Below are 16,255 nucleotides of genomic sequence, written 5' to 3' on the forward strand. Positions count from 1 at the left end.
TTACCTTTTCATTATCACTTATAGAAAAAAAACCCGCAGGGTCTTTAAACACGGCGGCTTTGGGACGACGCCTGGTTAAGCGTCATCGTGCCATCATTATGAAAGCGCCAGATAATTTTCTCTTTCATGGTACTGTATAAGTTGCTTGATTATCTAAATAAATTATTTTCTTTCTTCTTTCTTTATGTACTTGCAATTTTATTATATGTATGAATAAATAATCTATTCTGTTGAAATACATAAATGATTGTAAATAAAACACCCGTGTAATCCCGGCATAGAATAGGCCACCCCTTCCTTTTGTTGGTATTGTAAGAGGCCACTAAGGGAAAGCGAGAGACGGGCCGCAGTGTCTCTCTTAAAACATCTCCAAAGTCAACTACAGTTAACTAGTAACTATGGTTGCCAATCCGCCTGCCAAACGTGGCAACTACTGGCAAAACCTTTCAAGGTGGAGACTTATGTTCAGCGATGGACAGTTAAAGGCTGATATGATGATTATGTAAATAAAAAATATACATACTGTTTTTAATTTTTATTTGAGTTTTTAGTTGTAAATTTTACAGTAAATAAATAGATCGTTTTTTATTTTTTATTCGCTTCCACCTCATCAAGAACTGCCACAACATCATCATACACCAGTTCTTTGGCGTCTATTCCCCAAATGAAGTCGAAATGTGTGAAGCTAGGCCTTTCCACTTCTTTCACGCCGATCACATTGTTCAATTGCTGAGCCAAATAAAGAATATCACTGGAATTTGTCACGTAATCTCCCAATCCGTGGTAAAGGTGTACCGGTACCGTAACTTGGGAGACATCGTAGGCGGGTGGTACTGGACTGCCGTATAATTCGATATTCTCGATAGGACGGTGACTATATCTTCTAAACAGTTTGGTGTTAACCGCCTGTCCGAAGTGAGCGAGTTGGCGTATGGAGGCACCGGCAGGTGTATGGCCGAGGATTATGGGAGTTATCGTCTGCGAGCAAAACAAAATATTAGGCAATGAATAAATATCACTAGACATATTTACTAAACACTGTCAAGTCTATTTAGTTTTAAATAAAAATTGAGAATAGGATTGAGAACTATTTATTTATTTACACCAGGTTGTCAGTAAGAGATTGCTTTTAGCGATAAGGCCACCTTTTGTATATGCAAATTCTATATAAATACTCCCTGTATACATCTCTTGTCCACAATAAACAGTTTATTATTATTCTGATATGATATAAATATTCAAATATACGTATTGTTTACAAATTAATTTACATACATGTATTTACTAAAACGGTGGCCATTTTTAATAATAAAAAAAAATATATATTAAAATATTTAGTAAACAGACGACTGTCAACCAAATAGGAGACTTGCTTAAGAAGGACTTGAAGAAAAAATTGATGAATGTGGAGGAGTGGAAGCGAGAGACTTGTTTGAATCGCATTCAATTCGCAGCATTTGGCGTTCCATTGTTTCTGCCTACCCAAATGGGAGACAGGCGTGACAGATATGTATTTATATGTATTCAGTAAAGTTACTTAAGCATTATTACCAATTATTGCAGAATATTTTTATTAAACAATATTTTTTAATACATATATTCCTAAGAATTTTGTATAGTTTTTAATTTTTCAATATTACCTTACAATAAAGTAAAAATTGGCCTGTTTCTAGCGAAATATTCGTATGGAGACACTATCTATGTATGTCTATAAACACAATCTATATCTTATAAAAACGCCAAATCTCTCATAAACCTTACAATATTAAACTGTTTTGTCTCTTTCTTTTCATTAAATTCTCAATTCGAAATAAAGTGACAAAACATAATCTTGCCCTTTTTTTTTAGAGAAACGCAATGTAATGCAACTGCTTCATTGCAAATAAATAAATCTTATTTTATTTATTTATTTCAAGTAAACAGTTACATAGTTTTTCAAATCCGTACACTAAAAATAAGATCGCAAAAAAATTTGATGTTTTTTATGATATTCATTAAGATTCTGCTATTCGTGTTACTTGAAAAAAAATTTATGCAAAATTCCAAAATTAGAAACTTCAAGCCTCAAATTGCTGTTTTATTTTCTCCAATTACGACCATTTGTATTAATGATACAATCATTTGAAAAATCGCCAAAAATTTAGACATTTTTTGAGCCATTATTTTTTCCACCAGTGTATATACATTATGCCTTTGTATTATATCAAAATGAACAAATAACTTACAGTATTAACATGGCCAACACTTTCCAAGGACATAATTTTCTGGCATATGCGGTAGATAGGGCCATCTTCATTGCACAAGTTGACAGCAACCCACGTTAAGGCCTCTCTGTTGCCTAAGAACTCACCAAGGCCCAAATAATTATAATTAATATACTGAAAAGAAAGATAATCCATTAAATACAGCGCTATTTAGTCCCAGACTAAATAAAACTTGTTTACAACCAACTTCAAAAAGAAAGTCGGTTGAAAATAGTATAAAATGCAGAAGCGTAGAATTGTTTTTCAAAGATTATTCATAAAAACTCATGATCCTATTTTATTTTTTAAACTATTTTGTCTTCTTTTATACAACTTAGAATGACAAACAAACTAACGGCCCACCTGATGGAAAGTGGTAACCGTCGCCTATAGATATGAGCAGTACCATAGACATAACAGAGTATACTGTTTCGCCCATGATATCTCCTATGCGTTGCCATTCCTGAAGACTCAGATGTTATTCCTCTGTACCCTGTAAATTCACGCCATATCCCATCCTTTAAACAGAAACACGGCCATGCAAATACTTTATTTTGTTTTTATTTTGCACAAAATTTTTAATTTGAAAGAACGTGACAAAAAATTCAGTATAAGTATCTCTCAATTTACTGTTTCGCCCATGATATCTCCTATGCGTTGCCATTCCTGAGGACTCAGATGTTATTCCTCTGTACCCTGGAAATTCACGTCATATCCCACCCTTCAAATCTAAACACAGCCATGCAAACCCAACTACTTCATGCAAACACAAAAATGATGTTAACATTACATGGTATATACAGTTTAGAAGTATTAAAAATGTGTATTATTATTATTAAGTAGTTAAAATATCCTTTCTTTTGACTTTTATGGTAGGATTTATGAACAACGAATTTCCGAATTCGGTATGAGCAAAAACACGATATTGAGTCCGAAAATTCGGAATTTCATGTCAAGATAGACCCCTATGTTAGCATCCGTAAGATCATCAATCTATGAATTTGTATAAACAAAACCATCATTCATCATCATCAAATCATCAATCGACGGCTGTCGGACCTTTGACCAGAGAGAGAAAGAGAGACTCTCTCTCTCTCTACCTATAAGTTTTGAAAAAATATGAGACATCATGTTTGTACCCATAAAATTTGAGGGTTGCCCTCGATTTCCTTTGGATATCATCATGATCAGATAAGATCAGATCCTGACTTGGTGGCAATGGGATCACCTCAGAAGTATACTCTTTCGAATAAAAGAGATTTATTGAGATCGCCCCATAATTGACTTACAAATCGGTCGGAAGACATAAATAAAAACTGCTCTCTTTTTAAACTCCATTATTTTTTTTATACAACTTAGAATGGCAAACAAGCTGACGGCCCACCTGATGGAAAGTGGTAACCGTCGCCTATAGACATGAGCAGTACCATGGACATAACAGAGTATACTGTTTCGCCCATGATACCCATGCATTGCCATTCCTGAGGACTCAGACGTTATTCCTCTTTACCCAGTAAATTCACGCCATATCCCACCCTTCAAACCGAAACACAGCCATACAAACATAACTGCTTCAAGGTAGAAACACAAATGGAATGGAGGTACCCAAGCAATCGACTTTTGTACAAAGTCTCCCTCTGGTATAAATAATAATAATAAGTATATATTCAAAATTTTTAAATTAGTTAAAAATCATACCGTAACAGGCGCCTCGTATGGTGCAGCAAACTTAAAGAAGTCAAAATCGTTATAAATGAAGTACGCGGCTGGTGCCAACGCTTGGAACGACAGGAACTTCTCGTTGTACTCAGGTCTTAAAGAGTTGAGGATTAAAAACGTGGTGCAGCCTTGAGAATGACCGATGTAATGCAACTGAGTTTTGCCAGTCACATCTAGGATATAGTCAATAAAGCTCGGGAGATCAATGTTGCCGATTTCGTCGTAGGTGAATTTCCAGAAGTCGGCGTTGCCTAACTGGTCAGGATTTAGGTAAAGATGTTGTCTGGAGTAGTAGCTGCCGCGGGCGTTACCCAGCCACACGTCGTAGCCTGCATCGGCGAGGATGTAGCCTGTAAATAAATAAATATTTAATTAATTTTCGACAATCATATTATCTTTTATGCAAATAAAAATGAAACGCTAAATGTGGTGCTAAGCGAGAAACACGGCAATGGCTGGAGTAATTTGGCTGACTTTTTTTTTAATTATATATTGAAGTCCGAAGAAGGTTTTTATGAAGAGAAAAACTGAATAAAAAATATGTATAATTATTATGTCAAGAAGTGTGGAGCAAACTGCGAAACCTACAAAACAGCGGCTACATTCACGTCATTAATTTTTTACTGAATGGATTATATCGCCATATTTTTTTTATACAAGCATATTTTTAATTCGTTTAGTTACTTATTAAAATTGTATAAATATATATGAAATAAATTTATCACTTCTTAATATAATATAAATAACCTTATATTAAATTATATTTTAAAACACTTTATTTTTTATTTTTCCATACAAACAATATTTCTAGCTGCCAGTTCAAACATGTCAATCCATTTTAATGGAATTTTGTAAGAATGCCTTTTTACTCGAACTTGAGAGATAGTATAGTATCATGGGCGAAACAGTATACTCTGTTATGTCCACGGTATTGCTCATGTCTATAGGCGACGGTTATCACTTTCCATCAGGTGGACCGTCAGCTTGTTTGCCATTCTAAGTTGTATATAAAAAAAAAGATAATATATAAGCTAAATATGATTACCTAAACCACTTCCAGGGCCCAGGACCAAGAAATCGGCTGATGAAGACAAAAGCCCGTGCATGACGAAGACAATTGGTCTATTAGGGTCATAAAGTTGACCTCTGCCGTGAGGGATCCTGTGAGCTTCCAGTACATAATTATCCTCCGTAATCACTTTGTGAATTTCAATTGGGTAACCATATTTCAGGAGTAGACCAGGCTGGAAAATAAGGAAAATTACAATACGTGAGATTTCTTCATCATGTCCTTTCCCCATATCTATTTGGGGTTGACTTATGTTTTCTTATTTGATTAATCTTTATTTGCAGTTATTTTACTAATCACTCCCTTTCTGGTCATCTTATCTTTCACACAGTCCATCTAACTCTTTTTGGATCTTCGTCTGCACTTTTAATCCATTCACATTGTCCAACCGTTGTACAGAGCGGAGCTCCCGAACGTATCAAGAGTGAACAAATATAGTGAACCACGTGGTCATTATATAAAATATATCACAATTATTGTTGATGAAAGTCCTGAAGAAACTATAGTTAAATAAGTGTCAATGGAATAACAGAAGTTGGGTATTTATGTTATATTATTTGTTATATATCAAATACAAAGTTAAATACGTAAATATATGATTTAATAGTATGATATCTAAATTAAGTGAACTTGTGCTTCATTTCTATTTATTACTAAGAGGCTTACAACCTTTATATTGCTAAATAATATATCATATACCATGTAAAGTTACAATTACGTAATTAAATTACTATATGAATATATTACCCTACAGTTATTTTTAATTATTTCATTTTTCTTTATTTATTTTATTATTTTAATTCATGAACGTTATACTTTTTTACCATATTGTATACGTAAGTGTTTATGACAAAAAGAGATTAACAAACGTCAATCAAACAAACAAACAAACAAACGTCGACTGCATAAGTACCTCTATTTTAATATAGGGGAAGTATTACTAGTAATTAGGTCTACCAGCCCATTGCTAGCAATATAAATAGGACCTTGGCAAGTTGATCTCTGCACGCGCCCCCTAAATGCCATCATAGTTAATTACTAGGGTATTTATCACGATAGATTAACTGGCCTGCTTTCATCCTCGCCTATCATAACAAATGGTGGCGGAGGGAAGGGATTGTTGGTAATGCAGATTACCAGTCCTACATAGCCACCATGGAGTTTAGAATGGGGGATGATAGGTGAGAACGAAAAAGCAAATCAGATAGCCCATCGTAACGAATACATCTGGAACTCAACATGATGATTTACAGGGGGAACCACATGGAGGTCGATCTGATAGGCTATATTGCTAGCAACGGGGACTAACCTCCACATTACTAACAATCTCCCCCCCCCCGAATCCAAGCGTTACCATTCGTAATAATATATAATATAAATATATTAAAATATTTAAACAGAGGGATAAGGGATTGTTAGTAATGGAGACTGAGAATCCCATTGCTAGCAATATACCCAACCAGATCGTCCTCCTCGCGGTTCCCCTTGGAAACTATCATGGTTAATTCCTGATGAATTCATCATGATGGGCTAACTGGCCTGTTTTAATTCTCATCTATCACCCTTCACTGATGCTCCGCCAGCGTATCCCGTTAACGCAGGCGGGGTTACCAAACCATTTTCACCCATCAAAAAAAAAATTTAAACAATTACCTAAGTAGAAGATCGTTTACGTTTATCACTACTTATAAATTTTATCTTTAATTTGTTTCTTTTATTAACACATTAATATTGATTAATTTTTATGCATTAAAGGCTCGGTAATTTATCAGTACTTTACACTTACGCAGAATGTCATGTTTAACTAGCTGACGCCCGCGACTTTGTCCGCGTGACATTTGTTATTCCTTATTAGTATGTAACAATGTATGTACCGGGGGGAAAGGGATTAGTAATGGGGTCTAACTGACTCATTACCAGCAATATACCCTATCAGGTCGACATCCGCGTGGTTGCCCCTGGAAACCATCGTGATTAATTCTAGTGGGATTTGTCGTGATGGGCTAACCAACCTGCTTTCACCGTCACCTATCATCTTTCACTGGTGCCCCACCGGCGTATGCCGATAGTGCGGGTGGGGTTACCATTCCAGTATCATCCATTAAAAAAAAAACAATGTATGTACCTACCTATTTATTACTCGTATGTCTGGGAATACTGGACCAAAATTAACAAGTGACGTGTCGTTCTCACACTGTGCCTTAGGTCAAAATGACTTAAGTAGGTTACGTACTAAGCTGTATAAGTTACTATATTTTTTTAACTATACCACGGGAACTTTAATCTTCCATAATTAAAAGTTTAGATACTGTCGTCAATCATAATTAGTTTAGAAAGGATCGTTTACGAACGTTCATACGTTTCGTAAACAATCTCTGTATTGCCATTTTTGACATTTGTTTATGATATCGATCGTCTCACGCTTTGCTTTTGTGTTGAGTCATTCTTTGAAAAATAAAGTATTCACATTAAGTACCCGTCTTTAAATATTAAATTGAAATCCAAGTGGGGGGACCCAAGAAAATACGTAACAGATTCTTTTGTTGATCGGGGATGTAAGGCACTACCATGCAAAATTATATTTATATCGAACCAACAGTTTCACAGATTAGCCTGTACAGATGGACAAACTGGTAGAAAAACTATTTCCTTTCTAACATCTCCCTGACTTGGTACTTAGCGTTTTTTTTTCTATGTACAGACATTTTACCTCTACAGTTTTATTATATATATATGTACCATATATGTATAAATATAGATAAAAAGTACATCCTAAATGATTAATTCGTGGTGGTCTGATCAAACACAATTATCATTAGCGCCTACTATCATTAATCACAGTGGCGGACTAAAGGGGGGCCGGAAGGGGCAGTCTGCTCCATTATGGAAAATAACAGCAAAATTATCGATCAGAAATGGCAGCTTCTGCTACATTTATTTAATATTTTTTTATGCAACTTATAATGGCAAATAAGTTGATGGCTCACCTGATGGAAAGTGGTGACCATCGCCAATAGACACGAAATATATAACAGACTATACTCTTTCGCCCATGATACACCCCATGCGTTGCCATTTCTGAGGATTCAGGTGTTATTCCTCTGTACCCTGTAAATTCACGCCATATCCCATCCTTATCCTTATACCCTGTTATGTCCATGGTACTGCTCATGTCTACAGGCGACGGTTACCACTTTCCATCAGGTGGGTCGTTAGCTTGTTTGCCATTCTAAGTAATATAAAAAAAATTAAAATTTTAATAATCTATCTTTAGAAACAAGAAAGTCTTTGATTTTTTAAACAACGACCTTTATATTCCACTGTGTGCCTCGAGTCTCTAGTGCCTGGGAGGCCTCCAAACGTCTCCATTTTCTTCATCCATATACTATATACGTTTATTTAAATGTAATTTTAATTTCAGCTTTTTATTCCATTCCCATACAAATGAGAATGGAATAAAAAGCTGATAAAATTACATCAGCTTCTTAAACCGGGGGCTTTATTCAGAGTAGCTGCCTCGGCCCCTTAACGGGCTTAGTCCGTCACTGGTTAATCGATTTATAAGTCACATGCTTTTAGTTTGTTCGGCATTGATTTGGCAAAGCGCAATTTCATCAAAATTTTGAATGTGTCCACTTTTTCTAACTAATATAATAGAAATGTAACTAGACGATGCCTGTACATAGGAGTTGATTAAGAAAAAATATATGAGATGGGGGAGGGAGACATTAATAAAAACCATAGCAAAATCATTATATTTTCCTGTAAAAAATAGTCTTCAATTGTAGCAAAACCTGTTATTTTGATTTATAAACTACTAAACCGATTCTGATAAAATTTCTATAGGGCCAATCTGTAAGTATATTTTTTCAGATAAAGACTGAATTTTCTAAATCGGTTTACAACTGACAGAGTTATAATATAGAATTGGAATCCCCTTTCTTTTTGAAGTCGGTTAAAAATAATAATTTTTAGAATTTTTATTTATCACACGAAAGCATCAAGTTAGATGTGATTTTCATAGTTTTGTTCTTAAAGGTATAAATTAAAATCTAGTATATGTTTAATCTTAATGTACCATCTATAAATGCTTACATTCTTGTAAAACCCACACGAGCACATTTTCGGGCAAAATCTAGTCTCAATAAAAATTGTAACACCGCCTGTGTTATTGATTTATTTATTTATTTATTTAACTCTTTATTGCACCATAAATAAAAATATACAATAACAAGTGAATAATTCAAGTGAAGTACAGTAACATAAATACAGATTGAAATATACACATAAAGGTACTAAAGGCGGTCTTATCGCTAAAGCAATCTCTTACAGACAACCTTTGGTTGAAGGAGTACGCTGATCCACTAAGATGTTAAGTGAGGATGAAATCGGATCAGTTAGATCACGGTAACGAATTTACTAGGAATTAACCATGGTTAGCAGGGAAGATCACATAAAGGCCGACTTGACAAAATAAATGTATTAGAAGCTAATAAGAGCTCTATTCCCCGTTCCCACAATAATATTATCTTTGTTGTTACTAAATGTCATCCATTCATACACGTATTAGCCATTAATTGATCTTTAATAAACATAGGTCTCTCTCTTGGGGTATTTTGCCAATTGCTACACTTGGCAGACGGGTTGGCAATCGCTGTTAGGCTTTCGTGATATTTTAACAGAGACGCTGCTACCTATCCCACAACTATTCTCCTCTTACGACACCCACGCGATAATTTTATTATTATAATTATTAAAAAGAAGTTTTAGTTTGTGATTTAAAAATAGTGTAAGTTTTGTTTTGTTTTCTTTTCTTTTTTGATCCCTTGGTTTGCTTTATATATTTTTATTATCTTTCTAAAAACACCGTATTTCCATACCAGCATACAGTCCTTTCGTCCACAATAGTTATAGAAGCTAAAGAAATGTGTACACAGGTAATGATATAAAAGCCTAACCAATAGGCACTTGCTAGTTCACAGGAACCTTTTCAATAGTTCTGAAGCGATTCAAATCACCTCCTAGAACAATCTATGTTTTAACCATATTCTCGCTGGTAAAATCATGAGACGATTTTCGTCTGAATATAATATTAGTCAATGGCAGCGCAGGACCAGTTGCGAGAAGATTTTTTTTATATTACTGAGGTGGTAAACAAGCGTACGACCCACCTGATGTTAAGCGGTTACCATAGCCTATGAACGCCTATAATACCAGAGGCCAGGAAACATCTTTATCCTTTTTAAAAAAATCTCATGTTGTCTTTTGGATAAACCTCGACAGGGATCTCACAAGATTACAAATTACTTCTTAATCTTTCGTTATTAAATAGATTAAAATGGCCCTTTATTCAAGTGAATTAATTCGAAACCCACGTATTCATTATAAATCCAGAAGACCAAATATTAAAGAAGCATCCATCCCATTCCAAAAATGTTTCTAATACTGATCCCTATTTAGAGTTAACAAATGAAAATAATACTAAATAAGTATCACTTACAACATCAAGAAGCGCATCTTCAATCACATTACTCGAATATCTGCCTTCATTTTGTTTGTACAATTCCTCAATATAGTCGGCATGTGGCGACCGCCTAGCCAGCGCTACTGTTGCCAGCACCGCAAACAATAAGAACTTAAACATTTTGGCCTCGACTATGAACCACCACTGCCAACAATATGTACATGTGGTTCGCTTTTGTTTCAGCCACTATCAAGATTACTTGATAGTTTTAGATATGGTCAATCAATCATATATTATTAAGGAAGATTAACGTTGTGGTGTAACAAATGTTCGTCGGAAATGTAACAGACTGATTACAATGTGGTATTTATCGTTTTAATACTAACATGAAGTTCTGTGGCATGTTTTCTGATTCTTTCAAACTCATTCGGAGAACACTTGATAGTGGTCAAAAGAATCCACGATTATTAATTCATAGCAGGTGTAGAGTACAGGTCACATATATTATTTATAGCTTCATATTATTATTTACCAAATTCGAAATTGACAGGCAGCTCTATTGTTTCTTTTTGGCTTGCCTTCACGGCCCTAGTCTTCTAAGTTACTTTGACCAATATACATATATTTCCAATTTACATTCCTGGTTTCCTTTATAGTTCACAGCAGGCATCCTTGAATTCTATGCTCGATGACCTCAATAGTGCTTCTCAACAAGTAGGTCTGAAGATTAACATGGACAAGATTAAAATTATGTCTAACGCCCATGTCACACTTATACCGGTCATGAAGGGAGAGGAGGGATTGTTATTAAAGCGGACTGCCAGTCCCATTGCTAGCAATATACCCTGTCACGTGGTCTCCCCTAGAAACTACCTAGCATCGCAACTACTGGCAAACTAGTGGCAAACAACCCTTATGGAGGAGGCCTATGTTCAACAGTGAATAGTTAATGACTGGTACGATGTTGATGATAGGTATTGATCTATCTTACATCTGAGTCCTCAGGAATGGCAACGCATAGGGGGTATCATGGGCGAAACAGTATAGTCTGTTATGTCCATGGTATTGCTCATGTTTATAGGCGACGGTTACCACTTTCCATCAGGTGGTCCGTCAGCTTGTTTGCCATTCTAAGTTGTATAAAAAAAATCTATAATATATATATTCGCCCAATATATTCTTCATGCTTTTGCCAACGTCGTGTTATCTACGTTATTAACAATTCAGACTTTGCTATCACACTTGTGTCTCTTAAAGTGCGTCTGCACCACGGCAAGTGTTCTGAAAAGCTTTTTATATTTTACGTCCTTCCCCTTTCTTTACAAACCAGCACGTGCTAGGCTCAAACGTCACCCACACATAGTACATGCGTTGACTGCGCGAACCAAAAGATTTGCGGGTTCATACCTCTGGCGAGTTATTAAACTTCGGAATTTTGGAATTCCTGGTCACCGGGAAGTTATAGTTTTAGTCCTCCTATCTATAAGCCTACGACATTTAATCAGGACGTGAAGCATCTCTACATTTTTTTTCAAATAAAGAAATAAGGAGTCGTTCTTATTTGTGATCCTCGGAACAGGTGTTATTGTATAATGCCAAGATTAAGGTCATTTTAATCAGTGTGTCAATGCGATAATTTGAAATATTATCAAGTAAGAGATAACAGAAAATTTAATAGATACAAAATAACATTAAAGGATAATATGTAGAAAAAATATAATATTATTTCAGTATTGATAAATAAACACCCTAGGGGATCCTCATATACTTATATATCATGTACTTTCTTTTTGATATTTTTTTTTGTATATGTTTTGTTTTTTCTTTTTTTTTTATGTATATATCTAATGTTATATGTGTGCTGTAAGTGATGCAAATAAATTATATATCTACTTCTATACATTGCAATAATAATTTAAAATTTTAACAACCTTCATAGTGTATGTGATGGTCTTCCCTGCAAAATATAAACATTTTCATGGGATTTTGGTTTTATGGTCTTTTTTTATGCAACTTAGAATGGCAAATAAGCTGACGGTCCACTTGATGGAAAGTTGTAACCGTCGCCTATGGACATTAGCAGTACCATGGACATAACAGAGTATACTGTTTCGCCCATGATACCCCGCATGCGTTGCCATTCCTGAGGACTCAGGTGTTATTCCTCTGTACCCATTAAATTCACGCAATGTCCCACCCTTCAAACCGAAACACAGCCATGCAAACACAACTACTTCACGATTGAAACACGAATAGGACAGAGGTATTCAAGCAATCGACTTTTGTACAAAGTCTTCCTCTGGTAAAATAATTTAACAAACAAAAAATAGGCATACAAAAAATAAACAAACACACTTTTACATTGATAATATTAGTAAGGAAATTAGAATTTGTTTTGTCACATTAAATTCAGCGTAATCGATAATTGATTAGATAGAATTTCATTAATAATACCATATCATTAATCACATCGCCATATCGTTCATGGATGAGATTGTTAGTTGCACGGTGTAAGTAGAACACCTAAATTTATCTATTTACATATATTATATACAGAAGGTATTTACAAAGAAAATATACTACATAATTAGATATAACAAAAAAAAAAAACAGAAATTACAGGCGAACGATCGAGACAGTGAGAATGACAGAAACGTCGCTGCTCATTATATGCGGCGAGTAAGAAAGATAAATAGATAGATACTGTTTATTGTTTCCTACATAAGATTACAATAGTAAACTTATTATGAATATATATATATATATATATATATATATATATATATATATATATATATATATATATATATATATATATATATATATATATATATATATATATATAATATATATTATAATATATATTATTCATTAACAAAAAAGTAAAACCCCATAAACTCTTTACCTATATCAGCTGTTTAGTCTACTCAAAGAATCGGAATGACAATGAATTATTATAAAATGTACATTTTAATAATTAATCATAATCAATCCGGAAGATTTCATCAGGAAGTCCAGAAGTGAAGATAATTATTCTATAATTAACGTTGTGGACTTAAGGAAGCCAACAACATGGAAGGACATGTCGGAATATTACCTTGCAGTGGAAAAAACATTGGTAAACTACTCAAGTGTCGGAGGAAAGCGATTGTTAGTAATGGGGAGGTTAGTCCCCATTGCTATCAATATATATTATTTGCCTCCAACTTGCTGGAGTTTCGTAGAGTGACCACAGAGTATTTGTGTTCAGACGTTTTTTGTTTGAGTTAAATCTTTTTATATTATTTTTGTTATTTTTATATAATATTCCTTTTGATATGTTATTTATTGTACTCATGCTTTTCTGGGTGAACGTATTGGAAGACTGTAAGGCTCACCCAGTGGATGTAATAAATAAATAAATAAATATCCTATCAGGCAGATCTCTACGCGGTTTCACTCATTAAAAAACCCTGGCAAGCCGCAGTTCAGGTATATTTTCCTAGAAAAATACCAAAAAGAACAGTTTTACTACTACTGCTTAAAACAAAACTTTTTTTTTTTCATTTTTTTTTTATTTCTGGTCAGATCTTAAGTTTTAATATGCTGTAGTTGTTAAGCCATCACATTGTGTAAGATCTATGTGTACACTTGAATCGTGCTATATGTATCGAATCAGAAATAAAAGGGGGGGGGGGGGGGGAAGGGTTATATCTATTGTTGATATGTTTGGCAGGCGGGTTGGCAACAGCAGTTAGATTTTGGTGATGTATTAAGAGGGACGCTGTTGCTTATTCCTCGACTATTAAGTTCCTTAGTCACCTCTTATGACACTTACGGGAAAAGGTATTATTGTTTATTTGCCATGTAGTCCTGACAGAAAGAACTACCCCCTCCTTTCCTGGGAATGTCGTAAGAGGCAACTTAAGGGGACTTTATGGTCTAGGGATGGGTAGCAACGTCCCTCTGGGGGAGAAGGGATTGGTAATAAAAGGGATTAGTATCCCTATTGCTAGCAATACACCCTGTCAGGTCGACCTCCTCGCGGTTCTCCCTGGAAACTATCCTGTTCAATTCCAAGTGAATTCATCACGATGGGCTAACTGACCTGCCTTTTCATTCTCACCTATCATCCCTCACTGGTGCCCCGCCAGCGTATACCGTTAGCGCAGGCGGGGTTACCATTCCATTATCATCCATTAAAAAAAAGGAAAGTCCCTCTTAAAACGTCACTAAAACTTAACTACTGTTGATAACTCGTCTGCTACGCGTGGCAACTTTTGGCAAAATTCCCCAATAGGGGCAGGCCTTTGTTGCACAGCGGCTGATATGATATTGTTTATTAGATTAACTGTATCTAATTGGATACAAAGATATCTATGTTGGATCACACATAAATAACGTGCATACGTTTTATTAATACTCATATAATTGAATGCATGTCGTCAAGGAGCAATTTGCCCATTGCTTCTTGAAGTAACAATAGAGTCCCTATCGTTCAAATCTCATCTTTTTTTATATAACAAGCAAACAAGCTGACGGTCCATCTGATGGAAAGTGGCAACCGTCGCCTATAGACATGAGCAGTACCATGGACATAACAGAGTATACTGTTTCGCCCATGATACCCCCCATGCGTTGTCATTCCTGAGGACTTAGGTGTTATTCCTCTGTACCCAGTAACTTCACGCCATATCCCACCCTTCAAACCGAAACACAGCAATGCAAACACAACTGCTTCACAGTTGAAACACGAATGGGACAGAGGTACCTAAGCCATCGACTTTTGTACAGTCTCGCTCTGGTAATGTTATTTTTAAAACTTGTTATTTTTTTTTATTTTGTTTATTAAATTCCCATTATACATTTTATATATAAGTATTACATGTAAGTAAAAAATGTTCGTTCTCAAAAAAAATTTTCCTAATTGAAGTTTTAAAATTCTATCTTGTTAAAAATTAAAGGTTTTGTAAAATAAATCAATTATTCATGAGTTTTATATTTATTTAAACATCGTTATCATCATATCAGCCGCTGCTCACTAAGAAACAAATTTCTTCTCCAAAGACTAGGAACGGCCCTGAGCCACCTGCAACCATTGACTGGGGGGAAAGGGATTGTTAGTAATGGAGACTAAAAATCTCATTGCTAGCAATATACCCAACCAGGTCGACCTCCACGCGGTTCCCCCTGGAAACTATTATGGTTATTTCCTGATGAATTCATCATGATGGGTTAACTGGCCTGTTTTCATTCTCATCGATCACCCTTCACTGGTGCTCCGCCAGCGTATCCCGTTAACGCACGCGGAGTTACCAATCTATTGTCATCTAACAAAAAAAAAACAGCCATTGACTCCCTGCAATGCATGGTAATGAAACGGTAACCCCGCCTGCGCTATTGTCGAAAACTGAAGCCATATTTTAAGTGGCTCTAAATTTAGCTACTTTCATTAGATTAATTTTTTTTCTTCTAAAGGAGAGAGGCGTTGGTCCAGGAAAAGGTTAAATCTATAATCCAAAAGGTTAGGGAAAAAGTACTGTCTTATGACGTATTTGCTAATACAATAAACTGTAAGTATGTAAGTAAGTATTGTTGGCAATGGAGTTTGACAGCCCCATAGCCAGCAATATGCCCTAATAGGTCGACCTACACGTGGTTTCCCCTGGAAACCATCGTGAACAATTCTTGTTGAATTCGTCACGATGGGCTAACTGACATGCTTTATCCTCACCTATCATCCTTCACTGGTGCCCCGCCGGTGTATACCGATAGCGCGGG

At 35.2% G+C, this 16,255-nt stretch overlaps 1 protein-coding gene across 1 annotated transcript; it reads right to left on the reverse strand.

Moving 5' to 3' along the window:
- Nucleotides 1-520: 520 nt before the first annotated feature.
- Nucleotides 521-10,806, reverse strand: LOC113514771 (lipase 1-like). Its single transcript, XM_026898868.3, has 5 exons — nucleotides 10,532-10,806; nucleotides 5,008-5,206; nucleotides 3,942-4,312; nucleotides 2,226-2,378; nucleotides 521-978 (listed from the first exon to the last, which is right to left on the reverse strand). Exons 1-5 carry the CDS (start codon nucleotides 10,673-10,675, stop codon nucleotides 586-588), a joined length of 1,260 nt encoding a protein of 419 aa, XP_026754669.2. The 5' UTR covers nucleotides 10,676-10,806; the 3' UTR covers nucleotides 521-585.
- Between the last annotated feature and the right edge of the window lie 5,449 nt (nucleotides 10,807-16,255).

The sequence above is a fragment of the Galleria mellonella genome, unplaced genomic scaffold (assembly GCF_026898425.1).
Source record: "Galleria mellonella isolate WM207_F2 unplaced genomic scaffold, CSIRO_AGI_GalMel_v1 utg139, whole genome shotgun sequence".
Taxonomy (NCBI): Eukaryota; Metazoa; Arthropoda; class Insecta; order Lepidoptera; family Pyralidae; genus Galleria; species Galleria mellonella.

Coding starts and splice junctions, on each gene's coding strand:
- LOC113514771 (XM_026898868.3), bottom strand. CDS start 10,675: ATGTTTAAGTTCTTATTGTTTGCGGTGCTGGCAACAGTAGCGCTGGCT. Junction 5,207..10,531: donor AAGATGCGCTTCTTGATGTT/GTAAGTGATACT, acceptor CTTATTTTCCAG/CCTGGTCTACTCCTGAAATA. Junction 979..2,225: donor GTGTTGGCCATGTTAATACT/GTAAGTTATTTG, acceptor TTTTGCTCGCAG/ACGATAACTCCCATAATCCT.